This window comes from Ornithodoros turicata, chromosome 2 (genome assembly GCF_037126465.1).
Source record: "Ornithodoros turicata isolate Travis chromosome 2, ASM3712646v1, whole genome shotgun sequence".
NCBI lineage: Eukaryota > Metazoa > Arthropoda > Arachnida > Ixodida > Argasidae > Ornithodoros > Ornithodoros turicata.
The window spans coordinates 123,860,004-123,876,022 of record NC_088202.1 but is presented as its reverse complement, the minus strand read 5'-3'; the positions used below and the strand labels follow the sequence as shown (position 1 = coordinate 123,876,022).

General features: G+C 42.6%; 1 protein-coding gene across 2 annotated transcripts; it reads right to left on the bottom strand.

Annotated features, from left to right (window-relative positions):
• Positions 1 to 1,683: 1,683 nt before the first annotated feature.
• On the bottom strand, positions 1,684 to 14,062 carry LOC135384016 (uncharacterized). Of its 2 annotated transcripts, none has more exons than XM_064613270.1 (4): positions 13,736 to 14,062; positions 3,041 to 3,141; positions 2,631 to 2,829; positions 1,684 to 1,966 (listed from the first exon to the last, which is right to left on the bottom strand). In XM_064613270.1, the coding sequence occupies exons 1-4, from the start codon at positions 13,965 to 13,967 to the stop codon at positions 1,908 to 1,910; spliced, it is 591 nt and encodes a 196-aa protein (XP_064469340.1). In that variant the 5' UTR covers positions 13,968 to 14,062; the 3' UTR covers positions 1,684 to 1,907. The 2 variants fall into 2 exon arrangements, with proteins under 2 accessions (XP_064469340.1, XP_064469341.1); XM_064613271.1 differs by lacking the exon at positions 13,736 to 14,062 and adding an exon at positions 5,274 to 5,379.
• Between the last annotated feature and the right edge of the window lie 1,957 nt (positions 14,063 to 16,019).

The window sequence follows — 16,019 nt, the reverse complement described above, 5'->3', positions numbered from 1 at the left end:
ACTTCCTTCTGACGTTGCATCGAGTTTCTCTGTCGCTTCGGCTGCGGTCGCGTCGCAGCAGTCGCCCTTCTTTTGGCGTGCTTTTTAGTTAATTCTAATCAATGCCCGATTCACACTCGGTGAATGTATTCGCGCTCAGGAATGCATTACGTTTGCCTACAGATGTTTCGTGGATTACATCATGGTCCCTTTAGATACTTTCTCTGGTACATATTATCTTTTAGAAGTGTGCCAGGGAAGGTAGGTACATCTAGGCTGTCATGACTAGCCTTATTCGCCCTATACGTATTGATCCTTTGTTCTCGAATATAGACACCAACGATCATATCCACGGCCTAGCTATACCTCGTTTTGGCGGTTGGAATGTGGCTGCCTATGCAGACGACGTGACGGGATGCGATCACCGATGTGTTATGTGCCTACGAATCTTGTCCGCTGCTCTCTGATGGGCAAGTAAACTATCAATCGTCTAACTTCATGCCTCCTAGGAGCTCAGCGCCGTATACATACCCATATTCTGCAACGCACTACATCGCTGAAAAATTTGAGTGTATTTTCTTTAGAGACGTGGCCCGGCAGCTGAGAATGGACAAGGGCTCCTGACGAACTAACGGCGAAATGTGAAAACGCAAGATCCTACGTATATGATGTTAAGTATCGTGAGCGAGCATATGTTGTCCGTAGTATTTGTCATGCCGCTTGTGGCATCTCAGGCGCGTTTGTATCGCTTCCCATGTAGTTATTGCCAGAATACGCACGTCATCTTGTCCTTCTTTTGGATGGAACGGAAAGGGCCGATTTCTCCCGCAGTGCTCTCCTTGCCCGAGTTTGAAGGCAGGATTGACTTGCTGTATTTCGACCTTATGGATCGCAGCACTGCCTTAAGCGCCACGTTGCATACCCTCCTGTGCAGAGAAGGCACACTTGCGAAAGCGTCACTGCAATATTGGACTGAACCACTTGCAGGACGTTCTGCTACAGGTCCTACCGCCGGTCTACCATGTCGCAAGCAACGGCCCAGCGTTTCCACACCGCTGTTGATGCCCTGAGAAAGATGACAGGAGCTGAACTCTGACAAGCCCTGTTTTCCAGCGCAAAAAGAAAAAGGAACAGCGCTGCTTTCTAGCATTATGGAGAAAAGTGCTCTGTGTGAGAACAGGCCTTTGGCCTGGCATCGTTGGATCAGGCGTGCGGTGCGATCTGCAACACATAGTCATAGTGTGTAGTGTAGTTGTGTGCGTTAGTTACCAGCAAGAGCGCGAGGCTCTGGAGCACGATATGCTTTAAATCGATCACCAGCCATCGATCTATCATACGCTCCTCGTCCCTTCTGGAACTCCACGACAAGACCTGCCTCTCGTGCAAATTGTAGCAGACTAATGTAATCTAATCAGAATTACCTCATCACCCTTCAGGTGGAAATGGGGCAGAGGCCAGCAATGATGACGGAAAACATTTTTCACATCATCATCATCTCTGTGTGTATACGCACACGCATGTGTATGTGTCGTGGAACGCCGTAAAAGCATGAAGCGTTCCGTGAAGTTTTGTCGCCAAATCGTTCTTGCGTGACTCAGTACAATACAGTACAATCTCCACAATGTTCCGTTATACAAAAGAAGTAATAGTGAGTGCTTGTGAGTACGTGTGGGATACTTCCGTGTGATTCACTTTGGGCGGATGTACTGGCGCAGTCCAAAGTCCAGGCAGAATTTATTAGATACGTACAGACGTATCTCGGTATCTGTTAATAACTGACGAAATATTCGACGCCAACTTAAGAAAACGCCGCCAGGGTTGTCCTGTCGCAAGCATCAGGTATTGTCAGCGACTCTTGCTTACGAGTCACTCGACTTCCTCTCGCAACAGGAAACTTATATTGGCAACAACGATGATTCGAAGGGCAGTTAAGGCACTCTCGGTAGTCCACGTCTTCCTCTTTGGGCATGAAAATCCGGATTTTTGCCTGCAATGAAAAACGAACAGATTTATCACAACTAATGGTCAAACTGTACATTTCCCCAATTGACTTAACGCAGGCGACATAGGCTGGAGGACACATATTAGAGTTAGGTGTTTCGAAAGAGGCTGGACTGCTGACAGCAAGCGCCATGTTTCAGCACGTTTCTCCTCTCTCATTCTTCCGGAGTTGTGAGAAAAATTCCTGTCCATGCCAATTCCATGCACTAATGGGAGCACAAAGCACGCCCAAATATAATTCTTCACCGTACCACCAGACCCACGTGCTATACCGAAAGTCGAAAATTTCCAAGAAACAGGGAATAGAATGGGGACGGCAGTATCGAATAAGATTGATTGATTGATTGATTGGGGTTTTTTGGCGCAAAAGCGACAAAGGCCATAGAGCGCCAAAAACAGTGTGTATGTGAATCAATATGAGAGTAAAAATTAAAAGTAAAATGATGACATTAAGAACAAAACATTGTGTATCGTGTAAAATGAAATACTAAGAAGTAAAAATTTTACAACGTGCCAGCCAAGCCAATATCCTGTAGGAAGTTAAAAACAGTCTCGAACTGAACGTATCGAATAAGAAATAGCGTCTAAGAATTCACATGCGAGGTTGTGATGAGTTACGCAAGGTGCAAGAATACGCTGTATGCACATACTTGGTTGCGATGTTGACTCTATGAACCACCGTGGTATGTCTGAGGAGCTGCCAAATATCTCGGACGCAGGAACCCCGAGGAAGTTTATAGGTATGTTCTGTTGCTGGAGGTTTGTTACCACGAAGGTACGGGAGCTTTTCTGGGATTTTTCATCTTCGAGAGTATCTGGCTTCTCTACACGGGTTGCACTGACTGGTGCCTGGGGATTAACGTGCAGTTTAGAAACGATGCATTTATAATACAAATACTGGACATTCACAACAAGAGACCCTGAACAGTGTGACCTGCACAGAATGGATTTTTACGCCAGTACACGCACTGAAACACTTGTAAAAAATAAGCATGCAACGAAATATGCATTGCAATGGCTCTGTCTGGCCGACACTGCATAACAATATCATCTTACGTACCTGGGTAGGTTTGCATTCCGCATTGGGAAGAACCCAGGTCACAAGAATCCCGCAGAGAGCTACAGTTATCAACAGTTTTGTATCCATTTTCTGCAACGTGCCTAGGAAGAGGGGGAGAGAAGAGACAGCATACATATTAGCTGAAAATGTATGAGTGCAGCGCGCAATCCTGGTGCGCAAGAGACCTTTCAATCCCGCGGGTTAGAAAAGCTTCCTCCATGGGTGACGTGACGTTCTGCTGCCCAATAGCGAAGCGCGCGCGCCTTCTTTTATCTTTCCTTCCGTTTGTAGTTGTATTTTGCGTTACCCGTACTGCGTCACGACATGTCGCTCTCGTTAGCAGACGATTATCGGCAGCCAATAGAAAGCAGTCCACTGACTTGACGTCACCGCACGCCTAGCGAAATCCCCGTTCTTGTAAACTCATTTTCTCAGGAAATCCGCTGTTTCCAAAGGAAATATTTTGCGTACCCAGCCCCTGAGCGCAGCATGTTGATATCATATGGTAAAAAAGAAACAAACATGTTCGAAGTACCCTCCATGCTCATTTAAGTCTGCGTGCGACCCACATACTTTGAATTTAATTATCGTGTGTTCCCTTTTCTGTTCGCGACATCCAAATTAAAATTTTAAACTGGGTCATTCCTTCATAGCTGTTTGTTGCTACACAGACCGCATTCGTGGTTACTCATTAAGAAAGAAAATATATCATGGTTACTCATATCGCGATAATGTATACAGCAGAATGTATTACCTTAATATACGAAAAGTATCTATTTATATGGCCAGCCTAACATTCTCTCGAAGAGAGTGCGTAACTACAAGACGGCTAATTACCTAAAATTCATTAGGTGCCTCTTTAATTAGGGGATTTCATGCAAAAGAGACAATTCTAGTTGAAAGCTATTCCATTTATAAAGAACCCTGAAACTAACGTGCATGTGCCTTGAAAAGTTGAAATATCCATCTCTGAATTTTGTTAGCGCATCAGCCGAAACCTTGCCGGTCGGGAGCGCAGGGGACAAAGCACACATTCCAATCCAGAGGGTCACGTGCTTTGGAACAATGGAGGTCGTTGGAGTAAGTGCTCCCCAGCTGGCCAGTTCAACCGCTTCGCGGTCCAGGTATGGGCCTCTGTCTGCGAGTGTAACGCGTTCCTTAGGTGGTTTGGTTTCGGATCATTCGTATACCGCAAATCGGAGACGAATATCACAGGAAAAAAAAAAAAAAGATGTTTTTTAACGAGGGTTGTCTCCCTTTCCGCTATCTAGCTTTTGCCTGAAATTCTCTAGTTAAAGAGTTGCTTAACGAATTTTAAGTACATAGCCATCTGGTAGCAACATATAGTCTCTTCGAGAGGATGACTGCCTGGCCGTATAACACAACTGCAAAAGCGACATCTATGCTACTCTCATAGCTTTTTTATTGAAAAAAATCTGTAAAGGATAAAAAACAAAACGCCCTGTATATGATTAACTATACCATAAGACAATTAAATTGTGCCTGCAGCGATGACATAGGACCGTGAAAAAGTGACCGTGAAAAATCACTTCTCTGGCTTGATGAGCCAAGTGTAACGAAGGTAAAAAGTGCGCAGGACGAGACAAGGTACCAAACTGTACAATATGAGAGAGAGAGAGAGAGAGAGAGAGAAAGAGTAAAACAACGAGTAATTACAACTTTTAGTCCCCTAGACAGCTATTACTCCCTATTTTAGTTCCCTAGCCCCGACGTTTACTCCCCAGGACTGCAAATTGTCATTGAACTTCGCGAATGGTCTTCCGAATTCAGTCTACGTAAATATGTGCTCCTGGTCAATTTGATGCCATAAGGTGTATAACTCAGTCAACTTAGAAATTTTCCACACATAGGAAGAAACAGTTAACGCTTCTTTCTTCGCGATCTGTGCCCGATGTACGTTCGCAAGATTTTATATCGCTCGATATATCACGGTTGACGGTTTGATTCAAAGCATTTTCATGCATGCACATGAATACCTGGGACTTTTACAACAGAACGTGCAATCCAGTCCACTCTGTGACATTCATTTACTCCCGAAAGGGACTATTTCTTGTGGAAATCCATTTAGTCCCCAAAAGGAGTAAAATTACTCCTTTTTTCCTTAGAGCGTATAATATATTATTTCAGCTCTTGCCACATGTAACGTAAAACAGTTCATTCAGCGCATAATAAAAACAAGTTTTTCCCTTCAAAATGCGTCTCAAAAGCTTACCTTCAACGCAAGAGTTGAGAGCTACGTAGACACTTAACACGGTGTTCACGCATCAGCCAAGGTGTGGCTTATATGCGATACACGCGTACGCTCCCGTAATCATTCACTCCCGATTCTGAGTGCGTGGCATCCGGGCAGTAACAAACGCAAGAGTTGTATGACGTCACATATTAAATAAATTACCAGCTGCTTAACCAGATGATGAGATGCGTGAGGAACATTTTCTAGATGAATAACGGTTTACGGTGAAGCTCAGCGTCATAGCATTGGAGCGAAACGTTTTCGACATCCATTCTCTCTTACCCTGTCAATGAGTCATAAAGCTTTACGAGGCACCGCTGTGAAAGAAGAACAGTCTGGACCTAATTTACATGACGAGCAATACGTGGGTTTATAACGCGCTCACTTAAACGAAGCGTTGACGCGACGAACCTGTTCGGAAAACTTCTGTCGTTGCTCAACGATGTCCCTCAAGTAACGGAGAACAAGAAGGTGCTGCTCGTTCGTTCTTGAGCACCAAACGGCTCTGCTCACGTGTTACGACACGTCTTTATCACAGCGTGACGCGTTTTACGCATGCTACAAAGTTGATCCTATGATTACTACTTGGCATCCACGAAATGACCCGCCACGTAGCAGGAACAGGAAAGATGTCTAAGTGCATATATCATTTGCGTTGTTTGCATATGCTCCAAGCTTGAAACAGTGACTCGACTCCTCAGGTATATTTATGCTTCTTACGTTCGTTGACATTTTGATGTCACTGTCAACGCCGTTCCTTTTGTGCGTATTTCAGGGGACTTCTATTTTCGTTTTTTTTTTGTCTTCTTTTTCACTTGTTTCACGTGCACACTGCTGAGGAGATCAGCATATGCTAGAGGGAACATTTTTCCAAAATGGACTATGTCCTACATTACAGCAGAAACCTGCTGCTGGCCGATCTCACGTCAGTTCAGGTAGGGAGGTCCCATTGACCTCTTGGATTTTTATTTTTTTATATTTAGAATCTTATTGTACATGATAACTAACAAGGGTAAAATGAAAAAGTTTTACGGAATAGTTTTCGCGCAAAAAAAAATCCAGAAAATCCGGCCCTGAATTCGAGTCTTTCAGTTTTGCCGTGTTTGCACGCGTATATCTCCTGAGTCTTAAAAGATACTGCAGTGAAACTTTTTTATGCTTTGGCATGCCTACGGGCCAGCAGTCCGAGCGCAAATTTTGGCGCGCAGGAGCAACGCTCTGTGATATAAAAAATGGCGAACATGCTCTCTCGTGCGGTTTTGTTCCAACTTCGACGCATGATTTCTCTGACTGTAGACATTCCTCGCTACTCTATTTGGTATCACTTCACTCAGCTTTGCACTTTCATTTGGTATATATATCGTGCGTACACCCCCTACAGGTATCGGCTGAAACAGGCAAATGTTAAGCTATATTTCGAAAAAACAAGGATTTTGAGCGTCTGTTTCTCGAAAAGGACCCTTTTTATTTGTTTTATATTTTGCCAGGACACGGCCCGATGTTAGACCTTTCATTTTACATAGAAAAATTCTGCTTCAAAGGGCGTACACTGACGATTAGCGCGTTAAAACGTGGCCCTAGGCTGCGTGCGTACGTGTGAGCAGTGAGTTGTGATACACTACAGGTTAATTTTGGGGGCCAAAAATACCAATCCGACATGTGCTATAGCTCAACTGTGAAAATATACTAGACGCTGTTATCCCCTAGAGGAACTTTCATATGGAATACCAGTCGCGAGCAAATGCCAATGAGAGAAAAGCCAGATAATGGAATACGTTGCTCTCATTCATTGTTTCCCATGAAACAACAAGCAGTAAAACAAGCTACGGTAAAAGAAGGAGAGCATTTCAACAGTCACCGCTGTGGAGGTCCTTTGCTGGAGCTAGCAGTCGCCGAGGTGTCATCGGAATCTATAGTTTTAAGATATCCGATAGTGCAACGGCGACCACCACCAAAAGACGTGGTTTAACAAACCAGCAACACAAATTGCACGTGTGCAAGTCTTTCGAAATTGAACTGTCTCTTAAAACTGCAGCTAATATAGAGTACCCCTGTGCAGAATGTGTTGTACGTTTGAGTTCCAAGAAGGAAGAAAAAAAAAGGAACAAAGACCGAGTCGAACTGCTGCTCTAAGAGATTGTTCGTGTACCAAGTGCGGACTGCCCTCCGACCAAGCCCGCCAGGAAAGCTAAACAAGGCAGTGAACATGAGAAGCGAAGGGGAGAGCTTTGAACCGGCTGTGCGGAAGCGTGTGAAGAAGAGTCACCCGGCTTGGGTCGAATACCAGATACTCCACACAGAGTATACTTCCAGAATAATCTGTGAGACATATCCTCGCAAGTGCTCATTCTTTCGTGCGTTTGAGCGTATGGGTGTTCGGTAGTTTCAGTGAACTGTTTGCAGCCGGAACATTGAGATGGTCGAAAGAGGTCTACCGAAATAGGGAAATTACCTTTTCAGTGTTGACTCACTCCACTTTTAGAACAACTTGCAGCATTCCTTTTGCTAAAATTTGTGTTTTTACCTCAAGTTTTTTTTAGGCCAGCAGGATCAGCATGCGCTTATACTCGGTGACTGCGCTGCAAAGCGTACGTCGCGAGTATACCGCAGAAAAAGAAAAGAAAAAAAAAGAAAAGAAATATTTCTTCAGTTTATCAAAAAAAAAAAAACAACTTCCTGATTTTTTCTCCACGCATAAATGAGGAGTTCTTCTACAGTTCTATGTGAAGCGCATATTTCTAGCTTGTTATCGACATCGAAAATTTTAACCCTGAAATGTGGGCTTCTTAAGGATTTCCGCGAATTTACGAATTTTTTACAACACCTGGATCGTTGAGAAAGAGTTTAACACTTTTTCACTATAGGCAACTCCTGAGGGGCTTCACACCTGCAAAATTTCGTTTTGGTAGATGCCGTAGTTATTTTGATAAAAAATGTCAAAGTTCGGCAAATCTTGAAGTGTTTCCCAGGATCTCGCAAATTCAAAATTTTGTTCTAGACTATTGAAATTCAGCCAGCTGGTGATATTGTCCTTCCACAAAACACGTTTCAATTTTGGGTTTCTTCGGTGCAGTGGAACGCTCACAACTCGCTTCCAGAGGGGGCACGGTTTTTGTTCCAAGCGCGAAATTCAGAGCCCCCTAGCGCCGGAACGCGTCGCTACTTGAGGATAATATTTTGGATTTGGGATACATCTACCAGCACAATGAACTCTGATTTTTTTCGTAAAAACCGGCGGGGGTCGAGCAGCATCGCTGGATCACTTGGCGTGGAATGACCCACCTGAAAGGTGTATACCTTCATAGTCCTTACAGGCACTTACTTTATACACCCTTTTAGTGCCTAGGACCATCCTTATTGATGCGCAGAAATCCCATGTCCGTTTCCCGTTGAGTAATTGGGTCGTGCTTTCAGCATGCGCTTCGTAATCATTCATGCGCTTCCGTGTCGGAACTGTTGATCGCGGCATATAGTCACCAAATGGCGCTCTGTCATACGTCTATAAATAGGGACAGACAGAGAGAGGACAAAAGCAACGAGATATATTGCAGGTTCTAAGACTCGGCGACTGAGATTAACACAAGACAGGCGAAGTCGCACTTCACCTGTCAACTTCAACGACTTCACCAGCCTTGTCTTTGCGTTTAGCTTCGTCTTCGTCAACCAGCTCAATATGCGATATTGCAGGTATAGCTCACCATATTGCAGGCTAGCAAGTGCGTGGAGAGCCCGGGTTTGCTTTTCCAGAACGGAAGGTTTCCGGGTAATACAGTGCGTGTTCTCTATTTTAGTGCTTTTGTTTATTTAGTGCTTCGATGCCTGCTTTCTGTATTTTAGTTCGCTTATATACTTAACTTCCACTTATTTATATTAACGTATTATTCCAAGTACTGTAGTATCAGGGCGTAGTGTATATGGTACACAGGGTGTTCATTTTTACCCATTATGAATTTTTTTATAAAAAAGCTATGAAAGTTACACAGATGCTTCTTTTGCGCGTGAGTTTTACGGCCAGGCTGACACTTTTTGTGAGACATTGCGCAACTGCCAGATGATTAATTAACTACAACACCTTAATTACTTTTACTTTTACAGCGGTAGGTGTTCGCGGGAGATGATTTAATTTTTTGCAAGTATTTTTTTATTAATTATTTTTTGCAATTTGTTTTAATTTTTACAAAGCATTGACAATATTTTTTAGCAAATGCTACGAATGCCTGCTGCTTAACGGCTCGTAAATATATAAACTGAATCAGATTACATAATTTGTATTTAGATAGGCACAGGCGGTCACCTGTGCTGTGATTGCTCATAGTAGTATTATATCCTGACTGAGTTCCAGGGGTTTGCCCAGTATTTTCATCTCTGTGGTGTGCTAGGATTCCATATAGGGGTTGTGATACTCCTTTCAGTTGGCTACTGTTATGTATCTTCGTAAAAAATAAATGCATATAAGAAACTTTTTGGGGTGCTGCAAGATTTGTTTTGTTTTGTTTTCTCGTTTTCTTGAGGCGAGGAGGAGCTGTTCACTTTTTATGTGACTTTTGTTGTCTGCAGCAACACACGCACACATACATTGGATGGTGATGGGGTGGGTCTGCAGCTCCATATGACCACTTAAAAAAGAATAAACTGTGAGCATGAAACACAAAAGCCGTTCGGCCTCATACTCTGCTTCATCATACAACATTTAAAAGCCAATCTCTACAAACTGTAACATGAAATAATTATTCAGTACCAACAGAGGTAACAGTGTAATAAAGCTCAAGAATCGTTTAGTTGGAGACCCAAAAAGACAAACCCAACTCCTCGTGTTGTGTGTCGCAGTATCACAACGTGTGTGTGTCTTTAATAATAATATTTGTGGTCCTCCGTCGCGAGACAACTGTGATCATTTTAAATTTACTTATCAACTTACCAACAACTGTGATCATTGATGAACTTACGAACAACATGATTATCAAGGTCATGTGCATCCGCCGATCGCATGCGTTGTTTTGATGGTTGTTTCCGACGAAGGAGATAGAAAGCATATCTGGATAAATTACTTCTAAAATGTAATTAGCAGTGATGGCCACTAACTACTTCTACAGTAGTTTAACTATAACTACTAACTACTTCGTGATGGAGTAGTTTAACTAGTAGTTCAACTACTTTTCAGGGGAGTAGTTAAAACTACTTCTTTAACTACTGCATTGTAGTTTAACTACACCTATAACTACTTAACGCTGTCCATCAACACCAATCCCTTGTAGTGTTCTTGGACTCCTAAATATGAATCACAAGCAATGATAAACTTTGGCTCAAGCCACTGCTACGACCGTGAAACACAAAGCTTGCAGCGGGATTCTTTCTGTGCCTACGCGATAAACTGAGTTGCATAATTTTTCACAGCAAATGAGGCTTCACTGGACAACGGTGTTGCGGATTTAAATCTGGGGATTTGATTTAAATCCACCAAAGGGCTCGTGGATTTGATTTGGGATTTGGTTTACGGGGAAAATATGGCGACGATTTGGATCTGGATTGAATCACATTTTTGACAGATGATTTGGATTTGGATTGAATCACAATTTTGGCAGATGATTTGAATTTGGATTGAATCACGTTTTTTTTTTTTCGACGGAATTGGATGTGTATTTGGTCAAGCTCCTGAAGGGAAATGGTTGGATTTTGACCGCTACGAAATTTGACGTTGACGGGCGGGCAGATTCTTTGTCAGTCGTAACTGAGGCCGTCTCTGTAATTACGTTTTTACAAGACATTTGGCTGAATTGCATTTCACATATATTTACTAATTGCGTATTTGACAAATATGTTACTCCGATATCCAGGTGAAAATAAAATGTTAGTGTCAATCTTCGCATCGCTATGTGGGCTGTTCATACTCTTCGCTGCAGGTGAGATTTATATGTGTTTATACCATGTCACGGGTCTTATCCAGCAAATGCATTCAGTAATTGTACCTCGTAGACATGGTCAGCTGCATGCTACAGTTATTTCGGGAACTTTAGCCCCCCGGATTCGTTGACGGATTTGATGAATCCTGATTTAAAACCGAATTTGATTTAGCACACCAAAAACAAATCCGGATTTAAAATGATATTTGTCGCCTCAAGTTTAAATCCGGACTTGATTTGGATTTGATTTGCGGTGTTCCGAAAAACATGGATTTGATTTAAATCCGATTTGACTTGTTAAATCCGTAACACTGCTGGACAAGCATTAAAAGTGAAGATTTAGTACACATGCACGACGCAATTGCTCTGCACCTCCGTTCTCATCAAACAAGTAGCTCAAGGTAAAAGTCGGAAGCACAAGCTTGCGGCAAAATCGGAAGTAGTTTGCGCCTTCAGTAACCTAACTACTGTAGTTAACTACTTAAAATAATAGTTTAAGTAGTAGTTGCCACTACATTTCTGCAAGTAGTTGGTAACTACTTTTTAACTACAATCTGGTAGTTTAACTAGTAGTTTAACTACATGTAGTTAACTACTGGCCATCACTGGTAATTAGATTACATTACGTTAAGTAAATTACGTTACCCATTACTGCAACTGAAATGTAATCAAATTACATTACAATCACCACGTAAAAGTAATGACATTACAAAGTCATCACTGCGAGCTTAATAGTAACGATTTTGAGGTTGTGGGATTGCTGACGCTGTTCCCTCGTATGGCTAAGGAGCCTACGCCAAGTAGATTCTTCCTTCCAAAGAATTCCCAAGCAGCACAATGTACTGAAAGTCGAGCGCAATAGGGGTGGACGGTATGTGTCTTACCAATGTTCTTCAGTTTCGCGAGTCTGTTCAAGACCTTCCAGCTACCCATCCACCCCTATTGCACTCGACTTTCAGTACATTGTGCTGCTTGGGTTACAGTTTCGTGGAAAACGGGCTCACAATCGTTGCATTCTCAGATGTGCTCGACGTTCGCTTGAGATATGCGTCCTTTGAATGATAAGCTGGTGCTCTTTCATTGATGCACATTGAACTCTGTCCTACATAGCACGTGCCACACTTAAGGAGGGCATAATACACAACAGACTTGCAGCAGGAAACGACTGGGTTACGGTTAACGCTGCAGCCTTTGAAAACAGAAGAAACCTCACGAAACGCGGAAATAGCGAAGTTACACTTACACGACCAAAACACCAGCGTACACTTGTTTTTTCCCCAACGGTACTCTCCCCCTATCACATGATATCTTGATGTGACGTGCCGCGACGGGTGATCTATTCCACACATCATCCCCCCTCTTTTGCACCAGTTGGCTTTAAATTGCAATTAGCTCAAAATCTGCTACGTCGGTTCTCTCCAATATTCCATACTTAACAAGTTAATTAGCAGATTTTAGTTGATTAGTCACCGGGCAGTTGCACAATGGCTCATAAAAAAGTATCCGACTTCCCGTAGAGCCAACCTGCAAAAACGGCATCTGCGTATCTTTCATAGCTTTTTAAAATAAAAAGTGTGTAAGGGATAAAAATTAACACAAGAGGGACAGACACACAAAACGGGGTAGTTAGTACAAGTTCATATCGGTATACCGCAGCAATAGACGCGTGCAAAGGAGTTAGCGCATAAAAGTGCAGGTGGTTTGTCCCTTTTATGTCCTAACTCCTTTGTCCGCGTCTATTGCTGCAGTAAGCCGATATAAAAATGAACACCCTGTACAGTGTACATAAAATTTTGTAATACTATAATATACTATAGTAATACACGCATGAGCAAACTTTCATATTGGGCAACATGTGCCTGTTTCACGAAATATATACCGAGACAGACATCGTTGTTGTGGAAGTGGTACATAAACATATATATATACGTCATGATTGCGAGACTTTGCTACCACCTCACGCTTTACTACACATCGCGCGTTCAAAGTGATCTATGGTGCTGATCGCTGACTGAACTGAACTCAGTGATCTGGCTTTTGTGAACACACACTTCTCGGTAGCGAAGTATATCTCATACGTTGAGGTGGCTTGGTGACTCACACTACGATCACTTCAGGTAGTACCACTCCTGCTTTATTGGCCATGAAGTAATCTTATCTACGTCATTATAACAATGAGTGATACTATTGAAAGCAAGTTTCTCGTCAGGTGTCCGTATATAAGTCAAGCTCATTTACAACGAAAGTCAGGGGACAGCAAAAAAAATTCGCAGTAAAGGTATTTTCGTTAAAAAGGATGTCCATTGTTGGACCTATAGGGCTCCAGCGGGACCGCAAAAAAATTTGCTGTGGTGGTATTTTCGTTAAAAAGGTGTTCGCTATAAAGGAGTTTGACTGTAGTTGTAACGGAAGCATGCAAGCGCGAACCACGTTTCCTGTGATGTGTCTAAGAACCGACTTGCTAACAGGTCGTTTTATGATACGAATTTTCCCTTAAAAGCCAGACGGGACAATAAAAAAATAGTTTTGGATGTGCCTTACCGTTTAGTGCTTTTCCTCCCCGGCGTGTGGGACCTTTCCCATGTCGGCGTATTCGTTCAGAAATTCCTCTTCCTAGCCAATACTGAAAACTCAAACGATCGCTTGGATGTTGGATAACTACATATGTGAGGCGTAAGTAATAGCCTGTGAAGCAGAAACGTTCGCGACGCTTTGTCAATTGAGAAAAGAGTGCCAACAAGCGACGCTCAGTTAAGAATGAATTCAAGTTCATTATATAGGCTACAAACAGGAAGGGGGCGTGTTGCTGTTATCTTTGAAGACTGCGCAGGAAGCTCCAGGCTTGAACTGGCAATGATCGGCAACAGGCAAGCCTAAAAGCCTGTTGCGTATATAGCGATTTGCGATTCGCCGCGATATCGAAGTATAGGAGGCGCTGCAGGCGCGCGCCGTTAGTGTGGATAACGCGAGGCAGCTGCACGCGGTTTTGTATGTTTCTACGAGTTTTTTGAAACTTTCGCAAAGACTTTTCGTTTCTTTATTTTATTTTATTTTTTTTTTTGCGTGTTCGGGTGCACGACTTATTGTACTGAAGCAGGTGTAAGCTTTGGTAATTCCAGGGAAACGTTGCACTGTTGAAGTGGAAAACTGAAAGGGACCTTCGAAGCACAGTGAGCTGTGCAACAAACACTTCACTAATGATGACTTTCTACAGAAGAGGAAGAAGGGCAACAAACAACGTTTACGACCTCAAATTTAAAAGTAATTTCATCGTTGCGAGCACGTTTTCATACATGCTCTTGAGATGAAGCTTTTACGAGTGTCCTTAATAATCCTCCTCACCTTCGGCTGCTTTTCTTAGATCTGGACCATCGACGGCTATGAAAAAACTGCGATCCCTTCGCAAAATCTGCCCAAAAGACGGCAGCGGACAGCGGAGTCGGCAGACATCAGGTACATGCGAACACCACCACACTCGCGTTGACGGCTTTCATTTTTTATTCATAATGAACGTTTTGTTATTTCGTTGCTTTTTGACCTGCAGGTACGTGCAGGTTTTGCCCAGAAACAGCTGCAAGCGGACGAGTACAGAGCATAAGGATGACACCATTCAGTACATATGGCGCTTCATGCTCACCTAGGTTGTAACTATCATTGTTATTACACTATAACAATAATAGTTATTGAGCATGCAGGCTGCGCAAGAGATTCAGGCTTTGATTTGGCACATTCATTAAGAAGCCTGATGGAACAGACATTCATGTCATGCTGTTAAAAGTTTGTTATTAGATGACCACACTGATGAAATGTACTGCGACTTTGCACTAGCGAGCAGTGGCGATGCATCGACTGAAGTATGTAAGTTTTTGCGGTATCAGCCCACATAACTATAGAAATATTTATTTATTTATTTGTGCCCACCATATGAACACGAATATTTCCGGGTACCTAGTACGTTCCCTCTTTTGGTCTTTTCTCTTTTTTTCAATGTGCCCACGTCTTCGTGTCCACATAGAACGTAGAATTCTAGAGGCTAAAAGCGTAAAGGTATTAATAGCAAAAAAATTCTGGGCAACTTCTAGCAGTGTTTGAGAACGTCTTGTGTCTTCTCTGTAGTCTTGTGAAAAAGTCCCAGTCAGTATTTTCAGATTTCTGGAGCCGTTAAACTCAAATCACCCCATAAATCTTGTACTATAAATCCTGCATCCAGTAATTATCTCAAAATAGGGTCATGTTTCATGCCAGTCATGTGTAACCAATTTTGAAGATATCCTATATTTTTATTTTATTTATTTATTTTATTTATTTATTGTTAAGTAATAAATTATAACAACAGTCACGATAATAACAGTAACAATAATGAATTAACAATGTGACTGGGAGGCCAGACAGTTCAGACAAGTGCAAAATTTAAAGTACAAAATAATATGATGATTATTTTCGTTGCGAGGAAAGGTGATGCGCTGCTGCCGATTTGAAGGATGAATGATCATGGATTGGATGCGGTTCCCTCGGGCAATGAATTCCAAAGTTTGATGGCGCGCTGGTAGAAGGAGTGAAAGAATGCGTTTGTGTGACAGAAAAATGGCTCGCACTTGTAGGAATGGTTGACACGCCTGCTCGTATAATGAGCTTGGCGAATCTAGGAGGTTAGGGGCACAGAAGAACGGAAAAGGTTATGAAATAAATCTAGTGTTTGAATAGTTCGGCGGTGCTCTAAAGGGTCGAGTTCAAAAGTGCATTTCAGACCGGTGACGCTATATAGTGGAAGAGGAGTAGTCATTGGCGATGAATCGAACGGCACGATTTTGGGCGGATTCGATGG

What these genes read in the sequence shown, in the direction of transcription:
- LOC135384016 (XM_064613270.1), bottom strand. Translation starts at nt 13,967, where the DNA reads ATGAACTTGAATTCATTCTTAACTGAGCGTCGCTTGTTGGCACTCTTT. An exon ending in CGGAATGCAAACCTACCCAG is followed by an intron (nt 2,830 to 3,040) that starts GTACGTAAGATG and finishes GTTAATCCCCAG; the next exon opens with GCACCAGTCAGTGCAACCCG. An exon ending in AGAGTCAACATCGCAACCAA is followed by an intron (nt 1,967 to 2,630) that starts GTATGTGCATAC and finishes TTTTCATTGCAG; the next exon opens with GCAAAAATCCGGATTTTCAT.